Source organism: Pelophylax lessonae (genome assembly GCF_965119305.1).
Source record: "Pelophylax lessonae genome assembly, chromosome: 8".
NCBI lineage: Eukaryota > Metazoa > Chordata > Amphibia > Anura > Ranidae > Pelophylax > Pelophylax lessonae.
The window spans coordinates 27,366,275-27,383,497 of NC_138775.1; the positions used below are offsets into that span (position 1 = coordinate 27,366,275).

Sequence of the window (17,223 nt, forward strand, 5' to 3'; positions counted from 1 at the left end):
CCATCACATCAGAGGTCTCCCATCACATCAGAGGTCTTCCCTTCACATCAGAGGCCCTCCCTTCACATCAGAGGTCCTCCCATCACATCAGAGGTCTCCTTATCACATCAGAGGTCCCCTTCACACCAGAGGTCCTCCCGTCACATCAGAGGTCTCTTCATCTCATCAGAGGCCCTCCCATCACATCAGAGGTCTTCCCTTCACATCAGAGCTCCTCCCATCACATCAGAGGTCTTCCCTTCACATCAGAGCTCCTCCCATCACATCAGAGGTTCACCTTTCACATTAGGATCAGTGTCATGAGTTCCCATAGTGCAAGTGGACCAGATGCCAACACTATAGCAACAAATGACATCATGTATATTGTCATTGCTTGTTATTTTGCTAGTGGTCAGCTCTCCTGCACCATTGGAATTCATGATGCTGATTTAGGGCAAACTGGGTTGTGTGCTTATGGCACCCTGGAAAAACCCAAGCGACACTCTGGTTCAGGGGCAGACTGGCAACGTTTGGCCCAGGGGACGAGTAAAATCCAGAGGTTCAAGGTGCAGCGACTCAGCCCCCCTCCGCCCCCCTCCTTCCGACCCCCATTTCAGGCTAAAGCTCCGCTCCAGGTACTCTTTACCCACTGGCCGAATCCGGGTTCCCGACCTGGCCAGCAGGGGGCGGTTGGGGGGAGCTCGGATAGCTCTGGAGGGGCTTGCCGGAGGAGAGTCTCCAGTGGGGCATGGAACCAGCCTCTGTTCAGACAAAGTTTACACCATTAATGCTGGGGGGGCTGCGCTCTGTCCTTTTCTTCATCCTGCACTCAGTAGGTCAGCAGTGGGGATTTTTTACTTCTCTTCACCAGGAATCATTTAGGCATGTCTGTGGCAGAAGAGGTGCAGCCTTTTTAGAGGGCATCAGAGTGGCCCAGGGGGCAATTGCCCCCCTGCCCCCTGGCCCAGTCCTCCCCTGCTCTGGTTGAGAAACACTGCTCTATGCAAAGTGGACAGATCTTGGCTGGTTGGAGGGGTCGGCAGGGAGCTCATACTGTAGCTTCTTGAACTCATCACAGCACCCTGCCTCAGTATTCCTCTCATGATCCCTTAGCCCTGATGCCAGCAGTTAGCTGGCTCTTAGAAGGACTTAGACATATATCAAAATGCCTGGAGTGACTCTGCACGTGCTCAGTTTCGTGTGTATTGCTAGAGAGTTGTTTTTTTTTTTTCTTGGGAGGATGCATGTGATCAGCACAGGGCCAATAAGCTCTGTCCAGACAGAGGGTCAGGGGTCCTTCAGCCTCATAGGACAGTCAAGGGAGAATTAAAACTTCTCCTACAAGCTTTAACCAGACACTGATAGAAGTCATAAGACTGCTATATACTGCTGATGAGAAAAGGTATTTAGCAGTTTATATTTACTAAAATTATTGCATTTCCATGTTTTGTGTACTGTGGGAGATCAGATATAGTGAATGCAGGCTCCTGGGTTTAGTAACATTTTAACATCAAGTAATCCTTTACAGGTAAGGTGTCATTATTATAACAGTTCAAGAGAGGAGATTCAGAATATTACAGATGACCATCGTCTGCTTCATCTTCAGCCTTATATGACTATTCTGAGGGTGTCCCAGTAGAATAGCGGTTTATGGTCCGTGGTTTTTATATGCTCTCCTGGTGTTTTTGTGGGTTCTTATGACTTTCCACCCAGAATTGGAAACATGTTGTCTGGGTAGGAGCCAAATTATTCCCCTGTGAGTGTTTTGCACGAATATTCCATTGCAAGCGTCTCCAGGCACCGGAAATAGTGTGAATCGTTTCATGTACTCTGCAAGGCAGAAAACATGTATACCAAAGGGATATGTAACAAAATATATTTCTCATTTTCATTCTGTTGCAGTTAAATTGTTTGATGAAACTTTGTTGCATTTTTGTTTTGTTCTCTTTTCTGCAGAAAGTGATGTTTCCTTCACCATGTCTTTGCTTAAAGAGGAAGTAAACCCTCCTCTGACACTTTTACCTATAGGTACTGTAAATATCTCCTAAACATGTACCGTTTAGGAGATATTTACCTTACATGCAGCCAGTGACATCACAGGCGCATGCACTCTGAAGGAACGGCCGCTGGTGTATGGGTTTACAACCTCTTTAACCACTTCAGCTCTGGAATATTTACCCCCCTTCATGGCCAGGCCATTTTTTGCGATACGGCACTGCAGTACTTTAACTGACAATTGCGTGGTTGTGCGACACTGTACCCAAATAAATTTAATGCCCTTTTCCCCCCCACTAATAAAGCTTTCTTTTGGTGGTATTTGATCACTTCTGTTTTTATTTTTTTGCACTATAAACCAACAATTTTAAATAAAAACCAAAATTGTTTACTTTAAATAAACGTATAAAATCTAATTTCTTCATCAATTTAAGGCCAATATGTATTCTGCTGCATGTTATTAGTAAAAAAAAAAAAGAAAATCCCAATAAGCGTATATTGATTGGTTTGCGCAAAAGTTAGAACACCTTTGGGATGACTTAGAGCAGAGACTGAGAGCCAGGCCTTCTCGTCCAACAGCAGCGCCTTACCTCACAAATGCGCTTCTGGAAGAATGGTCAAACATTCCCATAGACACTCCTAAACCTTGTGGACAGCCTTCCCAGAAGAGTTGAAGCTGTTATAGCTGCAAAGGGTGGGCCAACTCAATATTGAATCCTACAGACTAAGACTGGGATGCCATTAAAGTTCATGTGTGTGTAAAGGCAGGTGTCCCAATACTTTTGACAATATAGTGTACATAGTTACATTGGCACAAGCTGGACCTTTGTAACTAAATAATAATTGCTATTCCTAAACTTCTGCTTAAAAGCCCAACTCCAGTCTGGAACAAAAAACCCTTGCGGTCGACTGTTCCCCCTCCTCCCATACCCACACTGCAAGGGTTAAATGTAAATGAAGTTTATGGAAGATGAACAGGCTGCAGTGCTTACCTTACCCCCACTCCAGTGCTCTCCTCTTCTCCCTGACACTCTGGTCTGTGGGTGTTTCCTCCGTGTCATCATCATATAAAATGCAGGTCTATTAGGCCTGCGTTGTACATGAAGACGACAGAGGTGCAACCACAGCCAGGAGTGCCTTAGGAGGCTTTGTTGGACTGGTCATATCACTGGAAGGAAGGTAAGTATTACACCTCATTCTTCTACCCCTAGGGGGCGCACTGTAAGAGTAGTTTTTTTTTTTCTTGTGCCTGAAGTTGGGCTTTAAACATACTGGGGAAGCAGGAGGGATTTATTTTCATATCCAGGACCCGCTGAGATTAACTGGTTCTTCTGCAAACAGTACAGGAGCCACCTATCACCCAGGCAACAGTCCATTCAAACAGTCTTGGGGATGTCTTTGGAAAGTTTATTGCTTCCAGAACTTTATCGGGGAAGGGAACTTGGCATGGGATACTCCAAAAATGCTCAGTGGCAGTTAGAGGTTAGAGGACAGTCCCTAGTAGTAGTAGCTAGTGGTGAACAGTCTAATGCCTCACAGCTCAAAACCATGGGGCAAGTTTTTGGGCATCTGGTTACTTTGCGGCAGTGTGCAACTATTGGTACCCAGTGCAGCTTTCAGCACACAGTCTCAGGGATCAATTCCTCAGGACAACAACCTACTTCCAGCTTCCTCCGGACACAACCCAGTGAGTGAGATGGCGCCTCTCTGGAGCAGATCCCCACATGATGTGGTTCTGCAATCAGTCTTGAGCAAAGTCTATTCAAGTCCTCGGTCCAGGCAATGGTGGCAAGTGATAGGCTGCATCTGGTGGGAGGTGATGGTGGCAAGTGACACGCTGCATCTGGTGGCGGGTGACGTGGCAAGTGACACGCTGCATCTGGTGGCGGGTGATGTGGCAAATGACAAGCTGCATCTAGTGGCAGGTGACATGGCAAGTGACAAGCTGCATCTGGTGGCAGGTGACATGGCAAGTGACAAGCTGCATCTGGTGGCAGCCAACGTGGCAAGTGACAAGCTGCATCTGGCGGCAGGTGATGGTGGCAAGTGACATGCTGCATCTGTTGGCAAGTGTCAAGCTGCATCTGGTGGCAGGCGATGTTGCAAGTGACAAGCTGCATCTGGTGGCAGGTGACGTGGCAAGTGACAAGCTGCATCTGGTGGCAGGCGATGTTGCAAGTGACAAGCTGCATCTGGTGGCAGGCGATGTGGCAAGTGACAAGCTGCATCTGGTGGCAGGTGACGTGGCAAATGACAAGCTGCATCTGCTGGCAAGTGACACGCTGCATCTGGTGGCAGGTGACGTGGCAAGTGACAAGCTGCATCTGGTGACAGGTGACATGGCAAGTGACAAGCTGCATCTGGTGGCAGGTGATGTTTCAAGTGACACGCTGCATCTGGTAGATTCCTGATAAATTTCTAGACAAAAAATTGCCGTGTAAGATAGGCCCTTACCCCTGTTGAAGATTAGTGAAAAACATTGGGATAGAAAAAGGGCGGGGCTTTGCGGGCCAGTGGGAGTAGAAGGATCAGAACCAAAACCAATTGTAAAATCAAAAATACATTTTATTATTATAGCAAGTAAAAAACAAGCATGAATTACCATGCATGATGATAGCAACAAAATAACATACAAAATTGTTAAAATCAAATTCTAACGTCACTGTTTGTATAGGAACATATCCCACAAGGGATTAGAGCAAAAAACAAAGCCTGTGTAGGTGGATGATGGGTCACAAGCTGAATTCGGTCACGGTAGGTCCCCAGCAAGCCGACGCGTTTCGCTTAAGGCTTCCTCAGGGCCTGAGAGACCATAACAGACCGATGTTTCCTTTTTGAACAGTGACTTGTGTTAAGCGACAGGGCTGTAGCGATGCATAAGCTGTTCGGAAGATAATACTTCAGTATTCACCATACATAATCTATATAGGCATCAAAGAGAAATCTCTTGCATAAAATCCGATATATTAGGTCCCAGCTGTGTCATCAAGGTCAAAGCTGCTAAAGATGGCTCCACTTGAGCATCTTGGGGTATAGTCACCCCTCAGCAAGTAAGTATCCTCTTCCTGATTTGTTCATCCATATGTGCGTTCACCCCCAGATCCAATCAATCTGGTGTTTATATTGCAAAAACTTACGCCAGGCTCAAGGGACCTTTTTCTGTGTAGTTTGTAGGAGGTATATCCCCAAACTTGTCCTAAATGACAGCAGAGTTGACCTCTCCTCAGACTGAAGGGTACTTCAGGCAGGTAAATAGGGCCTATACGCACATCTATCCTAATTATATGGACCCACAGTCCTGGGCTATCCAAGCCCTCTGTATAGTCATATGCTCACCGCCTGGCAGGATAGCCCAGGACTGTGGGTCCATATAATTGGGATAGATGTGCGTATAGGCCCTATTTACCTGCCTGAAGTACCCTTCAGTCTGAGGAGAGGTCAACTCTGCTGTCATTTAGGACAAGTTTGGGGATATACCTCCTACAAACTACACAGAAAAAGGTCCCTTGAGCCTGGCGTAAGTTTTTGCAATATAAACACCAGATTGATTGGATCTGGGGGTGAACGCACATATGGATGAACAAACCAGGAAGAGGATACTTACTTGCTGAGGGGTGACTATACCCCAAGATGCTCAAGTGGAGCCATCTTTAGCAGCTTTGACCTTGATGACACAGCTGGGACCTAATATATCGGATTTTATGCAAGAGATTTCTCTTTGATGCCTATATAGATTATGTATGGTGAATACGGAGGTATTATCTTCCGAACAGCTTATGCATCGCTACAGCCCTGTCGCTTAACACAAGTCACTGTTCAAAAAGGAAACATCGGTCTGTTATGGTCTCTCAGGCCCTGAGGAAGCCTTAAGCGAAACGCGTCGGCTTGCTGGGGACCTACCGTGACCGAATTCAGCTTGAGACCCATCATCCACCTACACAGGCTTTGTTTTTCGCTCTAATCCCTTGTGGGATATGTTCCTATACAAACAGTGACGTTAGAATTTGATTTTAACAATTTTGTATGTTATTTTGTTGCTATCATACATGCATGGTAATCCATGCTTGTTTTTTACTTGCTATAATAATAAAAGGTATTTTTGATTTTACAATTGGTTTTGGTTCTGATCCTTCTACTCCCACTGGCCCGCAAAGCCCCGCCCTTTTTCTATCCCAATCCTGATAAATTTAATTTTTGTTTTAATTATCATGATATAAAATAATGGATGTGGGGGCCTTTTGGTGGGTGTGATTTTTTTTTGGGGGGGGGGGGCAGAAGATTCAAATGGACCAGCCTGAATATTTATTGGGCTCCAGTCTCTATCCCTGGAGGAGAAGTGTCCAGTAGGGTGCTGGGAAGGGGATAAATAGTCTGAGACACTGGAGAGAAGGGTTCCTTCTCCCCAGGAGGGTTTCAGTGGGTCAGCCCTGCCTCTGGAGCAGGTGTATAGTCCATAGGCAGCCTCTGCCCCTCTGAAACCCTCCTGGGGAGAAGGAACCCTTCTCTCCAGTGTCTCAGACTATTTATCACCTTTCCAGCACCCTACTGGACACTTCTCCTCCAGGGATAGACTGGAGCCCAATAAATATTTAGGCTGGTCAATTTGAATATTCTGCTCTAAGTTCTGGAAGCTTCTTCCAGAGGCAAGGAGAAGTACCATATATATACTTGAGTATATGCCGACTTTTTCAGCATGTTTTTTCATGCTGAAAAAGCCCCCCTCTGCTTATACTCGAGTCACGGTCTCACTTACCTTTTCCCCGGTCCGTGGGCATGCGAAGCCGCCGTTCGGGAAAGCCCGTACACGTTTGGCGGAAAGGAAAGTGAGACTCCTCCGCAGCCCCTGCATCTCCTCAGGAAATGCAGTGCTGCGGGCATGGTACAGGAGATTCTCCTGTACCATACCCGCAGCACTGCATCTCCTGTATCATCTGTGCCATATCTGTGCCATGCCTGTACCATCTGTGCCATGCCTATACCATCTCCTGTGCCATGCCTGTACCATCTTCTGTGCCATGCCTGTACCATCTGTGCCATGCCTGTACCATCTCCTGTGCCATGCCTGTACCATCCGTGGCATGCCTGTACCCTCTCCTGTGCCATGCCTGAACCATCTCCTATGCTATGCCTGAACTATCTCCTGTGCCATGCCTGTACCATCTCCTGTGCCATGCCTGTACCATCTCCTGTGCCATGCCTGTACCATCTCCTGTACCATGCCTGAACCATCTCCTGTACCATGCCTACAGCCCTGCATCTCCTGTACCATTTCTACAGCCCTGCATCTCCTGTACCATTTCTACAGCCCTGCATCTCCTGTACCATTTCTACAGCCCTGCATCTCCTGTACCGTGTCCGCAGCCCCTGCACCATGCCCGCAGCCCCTGTTTTGGGTCTCGTGGTTGTCCAGTTGGGTCAAGTAGCTGCTGCATTTCACACCCTAAGCTTATACTCGAGTCAATACGTTTACCCAGTTTTTTGTGGTAAAATTAGTTGCCTTGGCTTATATTTGGGTCGGCTTATACTCGAGTATATACAGCAATCAAACTCCCAGCCTGTGAGACCCTGAACAGGCCATAACAAACAATTACTGCTCCCTCGATTACAGAAAGAGCCAAAGCAAAATTTGTCTAAAATCCTACACTAGGAGGGTGCTACCTCACCATCATCACCAAAGCAATCTCAGTTCTATAATGAAAACATCATATGCAACCATTTATCTAAGGAAGTATCTCAGCAACTCTTATTGCAGAGGATGCCCCAAATTCTCACACAAACAGGACATAGGATATCTGGGGGCTTTCCATCCATGATTGGTTCCAGAAAACTCCAATTTTCTTATTACAAGGACATTTACATTATTCCCCTAAATTCTTTATTGAGTTGGCACGGAAAAGAAAAGAAGATACAGTTCAATTATGAAAACACAACAATGTAGGACGTGATGTTTCAATTTATAATGATTTCAGAAAATTGTAGCAGCTGAAAATTGAAATAGGAAGAACGTTATAAAAACAATATATTACAAAATGGCTTGTTTAACAAGTATACATGCCAAATATTTTTTAAGTGAAAGTGGAGTTTTCCTTTAAGTTCATCCTAAAGTTCACAGTGGCCAATATTTTAAAGAGGTTGTAAATCCCCCCCAAAAAATAAAACCCTGTAAGACAAAGGCATAAGGATGCATACTAGCTCAATATGAAATACTTACCTTAGAACGAGCCCCGCAGTGCCGCCCGCTCAGTGACAGGACGGCCGACATGTTCGACCATCCTGCTTCCTGATTCGTGTCCTCCAGCCATCTGATTGGCCGGAGGTTTGGGGACATCACTCCCCCGCGTGCGCGCGTGAGCCGCCGTTCACAGCACAGAGCACGGGTGGCCGCTCCTTCAGAGCGCATGCGCCGATGACGTCATCGGTTGCATTAAAAGTAAATAACTCCAAAATGGTGCAAGTTTAGGAGATATTTACAGTACCTATAGGTAAGCCTTAATAAAGGCTTACCTATAGGTACAAGTTATAAGAGAGGGTTTACAACCACTTTAAAGTAAAATTCTAGACAAAAGTTACAAGTTAAAAAAATAAACAGCCTATTAAAAAGAAAATAAAACCAGCTTTTGCTGTAATGTTTATCTTCAAGTCAAAGCTGTTCAGTACTTTTTTCTGCCACTAGATGTACTCAGTCTGATGCACAACATTATTCAACCCTCTTCCTTGGAGCCCGGGTCATCCTGGACCCCCAGCCTGTAATTTGACAGTGGAAGGCAAAGCAACTTATCTGTATGCCACTTTGCTCTCTTCTCCTATCAGGATGCTCCTTGTCAGCACAAAAATGATTGGCTTCTTCTTCTTCCTCTCCAGCCTGACTGTAAAGGCTGATACCAGGTCAAATTTGGGTAATTTTATTGCTTGTGTTCAAAAATACATTTAATGATGCATTTATGCTTGGTTCACACTGCCAACCTGTGAGACCCCAAGTCACATGACATGTGAAATCCCATGTTAGTCAATGAGAGCTGTCTTAATTATCACTACTGAAGTTGCTACGACTTTATAAAAGCTTGCTGTACTACTTCAAGGCGACTTCTATCCGACTTATGCCCATAGACTTTAATGGAAGTCACCTCCAAGTCGGCTCCCCATCTATATTGATGTGCTTTGAATCCGACATAACAGGAAGATTACCCAGGCATTCCCAAAAGCTGCTTCTAAAGTCGCATCAAAGTAACACTCAAGTCACTATCAAGTCGCTTGGCAAGGTCGCACCGTAAGTCACGTGACTTTCATGTCAGAGTAGTGTGAACCGAGCCTAACGGCTTGCTGCCAAGCATATGTATATACAGGCAGTCCCCGGGTTACAAACATCCGACTTACATACGGCTCATACTCAGACGATATTTAACCACTTCTGGACTGGAAGATTTCCCCCCTTAATGACCAGGCCATATTTTGCGATTTGTCACTGCGTTAGTTTAATGGACAATTGCGTGGTCGTGCGGCACTGTGCCCAAAAAAAATTTATGTTTTTTTTTCCCCTACAAATAGAGCTTTCTTTTGGTGGTATTTGATCACCTGTGCAATTTTTTATTTTTACGCTATAAAAAAAAAAAAAGAGCGACAATTCTGGGGAAAAAAAACAATATTTTTCTCTTTCTGCTATATAAAATTCCCCCCAAAAAAAAAAATTTAAATCAAAATTTTTTAACATTCAAGGCCAATTTGTTTTCTGCTACATATTTTTGGTAAAAAAAATCTCAATTAGCGTATTTTAATTGGTTTATGCAAAATTGATTGCGTCTACTACGGGAAAGATTTATGTCATTTTTATTATTTTTTTTTTTTTACTAGTAATGGCGGCGATCTGCGATTTTTTGCGGGAATGCGACATTGCGGCGGACAGATCGGACCCCTGACTGACATTTTTGACACTTTTGAGGGGACCAGTGACATTACTACAGTAATCAGTGCTAAAAATATGCACTGTTACTGTAATAATGACCCTGGCAGGGAAGGGTTTAACACTGTGGGTGATCAAGGGGTTAAATGTGTACCTAGGGGCGTGTTTCTAACTGTGGAGGGCGTGGCTTGTGAATTGATCATAGAGCCATGGGATCCTATAAAGAAGGATCACAGGCGCTCTGTAAACATTCCAGGGAGAAGAGCTGCAGGCACGTGACCGACGTATACCTATGTCGGTTTGCACAGGAGCGGCTACCTGCCGCAGTGTACCTGCGGCATTCGGTCGTTAACCGGTTAAAGTGGTTGTAAAGGCTGAAGGTTTTTTTTAACTTCAGGCATTCTTTACGTGAAGGTAAAAAACCTTCAGTGTGCAGCACCCCCCTCAGCCCCCCTAATACTTACCTAGGCCCCATCTGGATCCAGCGATGTGCACAAGACCCGAGGCTCACCCGGGTCTCTCTCTCCTGATTGGTTGAAATGTAGAAGCAGGAGCCATTTGCTTCCACCGCTGTCAATCACAGCCAGTGAGGCGGGGGGCGGGCTGAGTCATATAATTAAATGATAATAAATATTATATTTAAATTAGTTATTTAAAATCATATTTAATGTATTAATTTATTTAATATTATTTAGTAATTCATTTAATACTATTTAGTAATTTATTTATTAATATTTATGATGTATTTATTAGTATGTATATGTTATTGCATTTATTATTTGCCTTACTTAAATAATTCCCCTTGAAGTTCATGCTGAGCCTTGCTCAGCCGTCAATAAGACACAGAGAGCAAGCTCAGGAGCAAGCACGCACAAGTGCCCCCACAGCAAGCCGCTTGCTATGGGGGCACTCGGCAACGGAAGGGGGGGGCAGAGCAACGATGGGGGACTTGAGAAGAAGAGAAGAATCTGGACTGCTCTGTGCAAAACCACAGCACAGAACAGGTAAGTATAACATGTTTCTTATTTTTTTCTAGGCCCCACGCCTACACGCTGGGGTTCGGATTGCTGCACCTCAACACTAGGAATGGTGGTCTTTTCCAAGTGAGTTTTTTATGCCCATTCTTTGTATTGTGTACATGTACTTTTAATTCAATTTTAATAAAATACTACCCTATATGAGTATTTCACGGCTCCATCTGGTGAGCTTTTTATGCAGCATATCCAGCGCAGCAAGTATGCAGGAGTGACTCCAGTAACCAGTTTCCCAGCTATTGGTTGTATCGGAGGCAAGGCTTAATACTGCATGACTTCTGGTGAGTGTATTGTTAAGGTGAAGGAGGAGCACTCTTCAAGCAGTTGAATTTCTCATGCGGTGTTTCATCAGACACTGTGTTTTTCTTTGACATCTGGTGAGTGTTTTGACACTCTGTATACCACGGATGGTGCATATTTATTTTTGGATTATGGACTTTTGTTTCATATGAATACGGCTCTAGTTCACTTACTATATCACATTGTATTATTTTTTTGGTTCACACCATCTCATTTATAATTGAGTGCTGCACATATTTGTTATTTATTTAAGAGGAGGTAATATATTCACCTTTTAGTACTAGTGGCTGTTACACATTAACCACTTTACCACTGGAGGATTTTGCTGTCTTACGTCTGGGCCACTTTTTGCGATTCGGCGCTGTGTGACTTTAACGGAAAATTGCGCGGTCGTGCTTCGCTGTACTCAAACAAAATTGATGTCCTTTTTTTCCCCACAAACAGAGCTTTCTTTTGGTGGTATTTGATCACCTGTGCGATTTTTACTTTTTGCGCTATAAACAAAAACATTTTTTTTAACATTTTTTTAAGGGGGCAAATCCTTCCGACCCAAAAGTGGTTAAGAACCATCCTATAAACCTATCTTGTTTGAAACTCGTGGGACTGCCTGTATACTCAACATAACATCAACATTTTTTTTTAATTTTACCCAAAAAACAGAGGTAATATATTGTTTGTAATAAAATGTATTTAAATGTATTTTTTTCCTGAAAATTTGCATTTGATTAAAGGCGTAAATACCGTGTGCCATAAAAATGGCAAAAGCCACCATTTTACTCTACAGGGCCTCTGCTTTCAGAAAATATATAAATGTTTGTGGGTTCTAAGTAATTTTCTAGCAAAAAATGAATTTAACATGTGTAAAAAAATAAAAATAAATTGCCCATGTAGGCAAGGGGTTAATAAATACAGAGCTGCGATAATTTGTGTTTTTTAATGTCTGCCTGGAGTTCACATTTAACATTTTGCCAATTTAATTTTGCTGCCTGAATGCCTTTTTCTATCATCAGTTATACAAGATAGAATATTATCGCCACTTTCTCGAATAACTATGTTTCAGTTGATATCATTTCTTTGGTTTTCCTGCAGGACTAGAAGATGATAGGGTCGTCTGCCCTTTTCGTGGCTCTGCAAGTATTAATATTTTTCCCTGAAAGAGGGTCTGCACAGCAAGGTAAGCAATACTACAACTTGCTGGTTTCTAAAGGATGCAACGAATCAGAGAAGAGCACAGCTTTATTTTTGAGGAAATATACAGTATGTTTATATATTAAAATAAGCGCAAGGGTAAAAAAAAGTTATGCAGCTTGTAGACAGACCAGCAGCTTAAAGTTTGTAACCAGTTGGAGCCTTGGTTCTTGGTGTGGACAATCCAAATAGTTTTGTTTGCCCTAGATCTTATGGGGTTAAAAATATATTTATATTATATATTAAAACAAAAACAATTCATTATAATTATTATAATTAAAAATATTATAATTATATTAGTTATTTAAAATATGATTTAATTTTATATTAAAATATGTCCTTGTTCGGCTGTTAGAGAAGGAAAAAGTCAGCCTTTGGTGACGTCATGCGCCTTATCTTGTGCGTGTGCCTTACAGTACCAATTTCCCTCAATCAATGGAATATTTAACTGATCTGTAAAAAAACAAACAAAAAAAAAAAACACTTGCAATGCAGAGCTGCATGCTCATGTAAATTTATTAAAAGAGGGCAAAAGATACACTTTACCAATGATATCAATCTATCTAATTTCCTATGATTGTATTTTCTGTTCAAACAGATCAGAAACATTTTGAAAATTCATAGATTTTGTCTGATAGACATTGTAAAGGATCATTCAATCAGATCATTACATGTACAGTATGGCCACCATTGTGTTACAGGGAGGTTTTCATCACATAAACAAACACAATGTTCTATTGGTAATATTATGCCCCATGATGTTCATGAGGTTTATGCCTCATTTATTATTTATTTGTTTATTGTATTTATACTTTTTTTTAAATGTGTTAATTAATTTCATTTCTTTATTATTAATTATTACATTTTTAATTAGTTATTAGTTAATTATTACAGTTGTAATTATTTTAATTCATTATAATTTAAAAAAAATATTTTATGTATTCAGTTATCTATTACTATTTAGTAATTAATGTATCTAATAATATTTATTATGTATTTTTTTAGTATGTGTGTATATATATATATATATATATATATATATATATACATATATATAATGGCCCATTATATATATGTATATATATATATATATATATATATATATATATATATATATATATATATATATATATATACATATATATAATGGCCCATGAGTTTCATGTTTCATTTATTGTTTATTGTTTTTAATATTTTTTATTTATGAATTTCATTTATTGATTATAATTACTACATTTAATTTCATTATTAATTATTACAGTTGTTATTGTAATTAATATAATATATTATAATTACTAAAATATAATTTATTATTTATATAATTAAATGATAATAAATATTATATTTAAATTAGTTATTTAAAATCATATTTAATGTATTAATTGATTTAATAATATTTAGTAATTAGTTAAATACTAGTTAGTCATTTATTTATTAATATTTAGCATGTATTTATTAGTATGTATATGTTATTGCATTTATTATTTGCCTCATTTAAATAATTCCCCGTGAGGTTCATGCCTCATTTATTACCTAAAACCTCAACCAAAGGTTGAATAGTGCTTAGCAGTTATATGGCAATTGGATGGCTTTCAGTCAGCTTTCAATCGCAATCCTATCAGAGTTTCCGGGACCAAATGAACTATAAATGGGTAAGAATTAGTGAACGACCGATATCGGTTCTTCGTTGCCGATACCGATATCTTGGCCATTGCATATCGGTATTGAACAATATTGGTTGATATCTTCGTACATTTAAATTTCTTTTTTTTATCACTTGACAGGTACTCTTGTGGAGAGATCTGGGGGTCTAAAAGACCCCAAACCCCTCCTCTGCACTTAAAAGCATTCAAAACGCCAAGATTGACTGTTTTGAATGCTGTCATTTTTTTGAATCTGGCGCAGATTACCCGGAAGTGATGTCATGACATCACTTCCGGGTTTTTACATGGAGACCCAATCAGAACCGAATGCGGCTTTGATCGGGTCTTCGGCGGCCGTGCAGGCTGCTTGCCTGGGTCTCCCGGTGGGACGGGAGACCCGGGCGAGCCGCAGAAGGCGGCGGAAGGGGGGGGATGTTCCCTTCCACTCCTTGTAATGACAGCCGAGCGGCTTCTCAGCTGTATTGGTTATCATTACAAGACAGCCGACCATCAGCTATGGACGCCGGTACCGGGGTGATGCCTCTAGCTGCACTTTCCGGAAATATCGGCAATATTGGTCACCATGGTGGCCGATTCTGATATATCAGGGAAAGTGCAGATCGACCCTCGATATATCGGCTTTGCCAATAATCGGTCGATCACTAGTAAGAATCAATCAAAACTCCCCTATATGCCACTTAATCAATCAATTTCCAGCCCTCCTTTTATAATTTTGTCACATGAATACAGAAAACATTTTGTTTCAGAGCTGATCAGTCGCAACACGATTGCAAAGTACCAGGCCAACCACTTATGAATTATGTTTTATACCGGATTTAGTAGTTGGTTTTGCATGAACATTTTCAGCTTTAGGCAGAGTAGGCCTTCGCCTAAGGAGGACAGCAGCTGACAGTTTTACGCTAACAAGTGCACATATCACATATTTCTTCTCGCCTCCCCATCAAAAAGTAAAGAATTTAAGGAATGTCAAAATCGCCAAATGATGTCAGAAGATGAGCTGGAGAGAAAGAACTATAAATACAGTTCTTTTTTAAATTCTTTTTATCACTTTTTTCCACAGGTAGGGGCAAGAATTTAACTAGTCATTAAAGGTTTTTCACCTTAATGTATGGAATACATTCATGTAAAAAAAAACCTTTTACCTTTACAACTACTTTAAAACATACTGTATCTAGCCCCCCCTTTTTTTTTTTTTTTTTTAATTCTTTCTATTGACCCCCCCCCCTTTTTTTAGTAATCTACTGAGTTGGTTAGAACCCATTTCTTGGAAAACTTTTCCAGATTTTTCCCAGCTTGTAGGCTAAAGAACCCTTTCCAATCCCACCTCTATATCCGCCCTCGAGAAACTCTTATGTATTTCTGTCCCTCAGATTATTATTATCTGTGCTGAGTCCTGGCCTAGATATTCTCAAGCCCAGCTGAACTGACTTTCCTTTAAATGATGCGGATTGGTCAGAATTTGAGCACACCTACAGTAAAACAATTGTATCCTCTAGGAATAAAATCATTCATTTAAACAATTTCATCATAGCATATTATTGGTATATTATACCAGTTGCAGGGACAACTCTCAACATCTACATCCTACATCCTACATCCTAATATATCAATTTTTTTTAAAAAGGAAAAGGGGGACAGGACGTGCCCCTATTAGAAAAAACACAGGACTTTATAGGAAGTGGTGTTGTCACTGAGATGAGCACATACACATATGTATTATAAAAGATAACTTTTATTGTATAAACATGATTAAAAAAGGTCTACAATTTAGACATAAACACATGTGTACAAAACCATAGCAAACGGATTCAGCTGTTACACATACCAAGTGCTTGCAGAATAACATTAAGGTCCAACACGTTTCGCAGAACACTTTCTCTGCTTCTTCAGGGAACTTACATGTGCATCTACATTCTTACAAGAGAGGAAAAACTTATTATACATCAAAAATTAATTAAAAATAAACACTTTTTTTTTTTCTTTTTTTTGTTTTTTTATAAATGTTTATTGGGTTTTGTACATATACTGTACAAAAGAAAAAAAAACGCATGACAGAGAACAATTACAATCTGAGAACATTGAACGTTGTAACACAACAGTAAAATTACAATGCAAAAATAGCAATACAGAGAAAGTAAGGCTCATATAGCAAAGTTAACACTATAACATCTTGTGATCTAGGAGTCTCGATCAAGAAGGTAGCTCATCTGCACTTGTTCTGAACCTGATCGGTGGGCAGCACCTAGGGGCCGCGGGCCTGGGGGCAGAGTCGGCCCTTTTTTGGTCAGTAGGTCAACAAGGGGTGTTCGGGCCTGGATACATGTCTCTCGGATTACACCCCTTTTGGAATGAAACTGTGTCTGTCCGAAAGAACGTCCCAGGCCCGTTTACCATCCTCTGCCCTTCGCTCCCAAGCTCTCTCCCCTTCGGTTGTGTAGTAACCTAATATGTGAGTGCTTGTCTACTCAGCTCCAGTGGAGTCTGTACTAGTGAGCAGGATTCCATAAGATTTCAGGGAGACTCCTTTAATGTTCTTAATTCGATGAATAGGGAGGAGCAGACCAGATACCAGTTCGGCTCCACTGTTGTGTGCTTTGATTGCGTCAATCTTTTTGGACCCTTTAGTTGACTAATGGAACTTTATATATCCTGGCAAGTGGTCATTTGGAGTCGGAACTTTTCTCGTGATCATGTATAAACACTTAATTTTCATCAACAAGTGAGTATCTGTGCTCACCAATTTTACCACAATACACTGGTAACACCTCCAGACCCAAATGGATCAATCCAGGTCATACGTCGACTAACTGGCCTCTGGTCGGAACTTAGGGCCAGGTCTGATGGACACTGGACCACATATCTGAGATACAAGTGGACCAAAGTGTTGCCTAATAAATAGGATAAAAAAGATACTTCACTCAGTGGATATGTATATATTAGGGGTAGATCGATTATCGGCAAGGCCTTCTTATGCTGCCTCCCTCGCCTTGAACAGCCTCATCTGGAGTCAGGACTAGTCTCCCGGGAGTGTATCACAGCCATACACCCTACCACAGCAGCCCGGTGCCAGCCAGCCACTTACATTCACAGGCCCTGTACCAGCCAGCCACAGGCACTGTACCAGCAAGCCAGCCAGCCATCCACAGGCCCTGTAACAGCCAGCCAG

General features: G+C 41.7%; 1 protein-coding gene across 1 annotated transcript in view; it reads left to right on the forward strand.

Moving 5' to 3' along the window:
- Positions 1–17,223, forward strand: part of COL7A1 (collagen type VII alpha 1 chain) — a 360,938-nt gene that overhangs the window by 46,035 nt on the left and 297,680 nt on the right. Inside the window, exon 2 of the mRNA XM_082266262.1 lies at positions 12,295–12,379. Within this exon, the coding sequence (XP_082122388.1) occupies positions 12,304–12,379 (76 nt within the window). The 5' untranslated portion in view covers positions 12,295–12,303. The remainder of the gene's footprint in view (positions 1–12,294; positions 12,380–17,223) is intronic.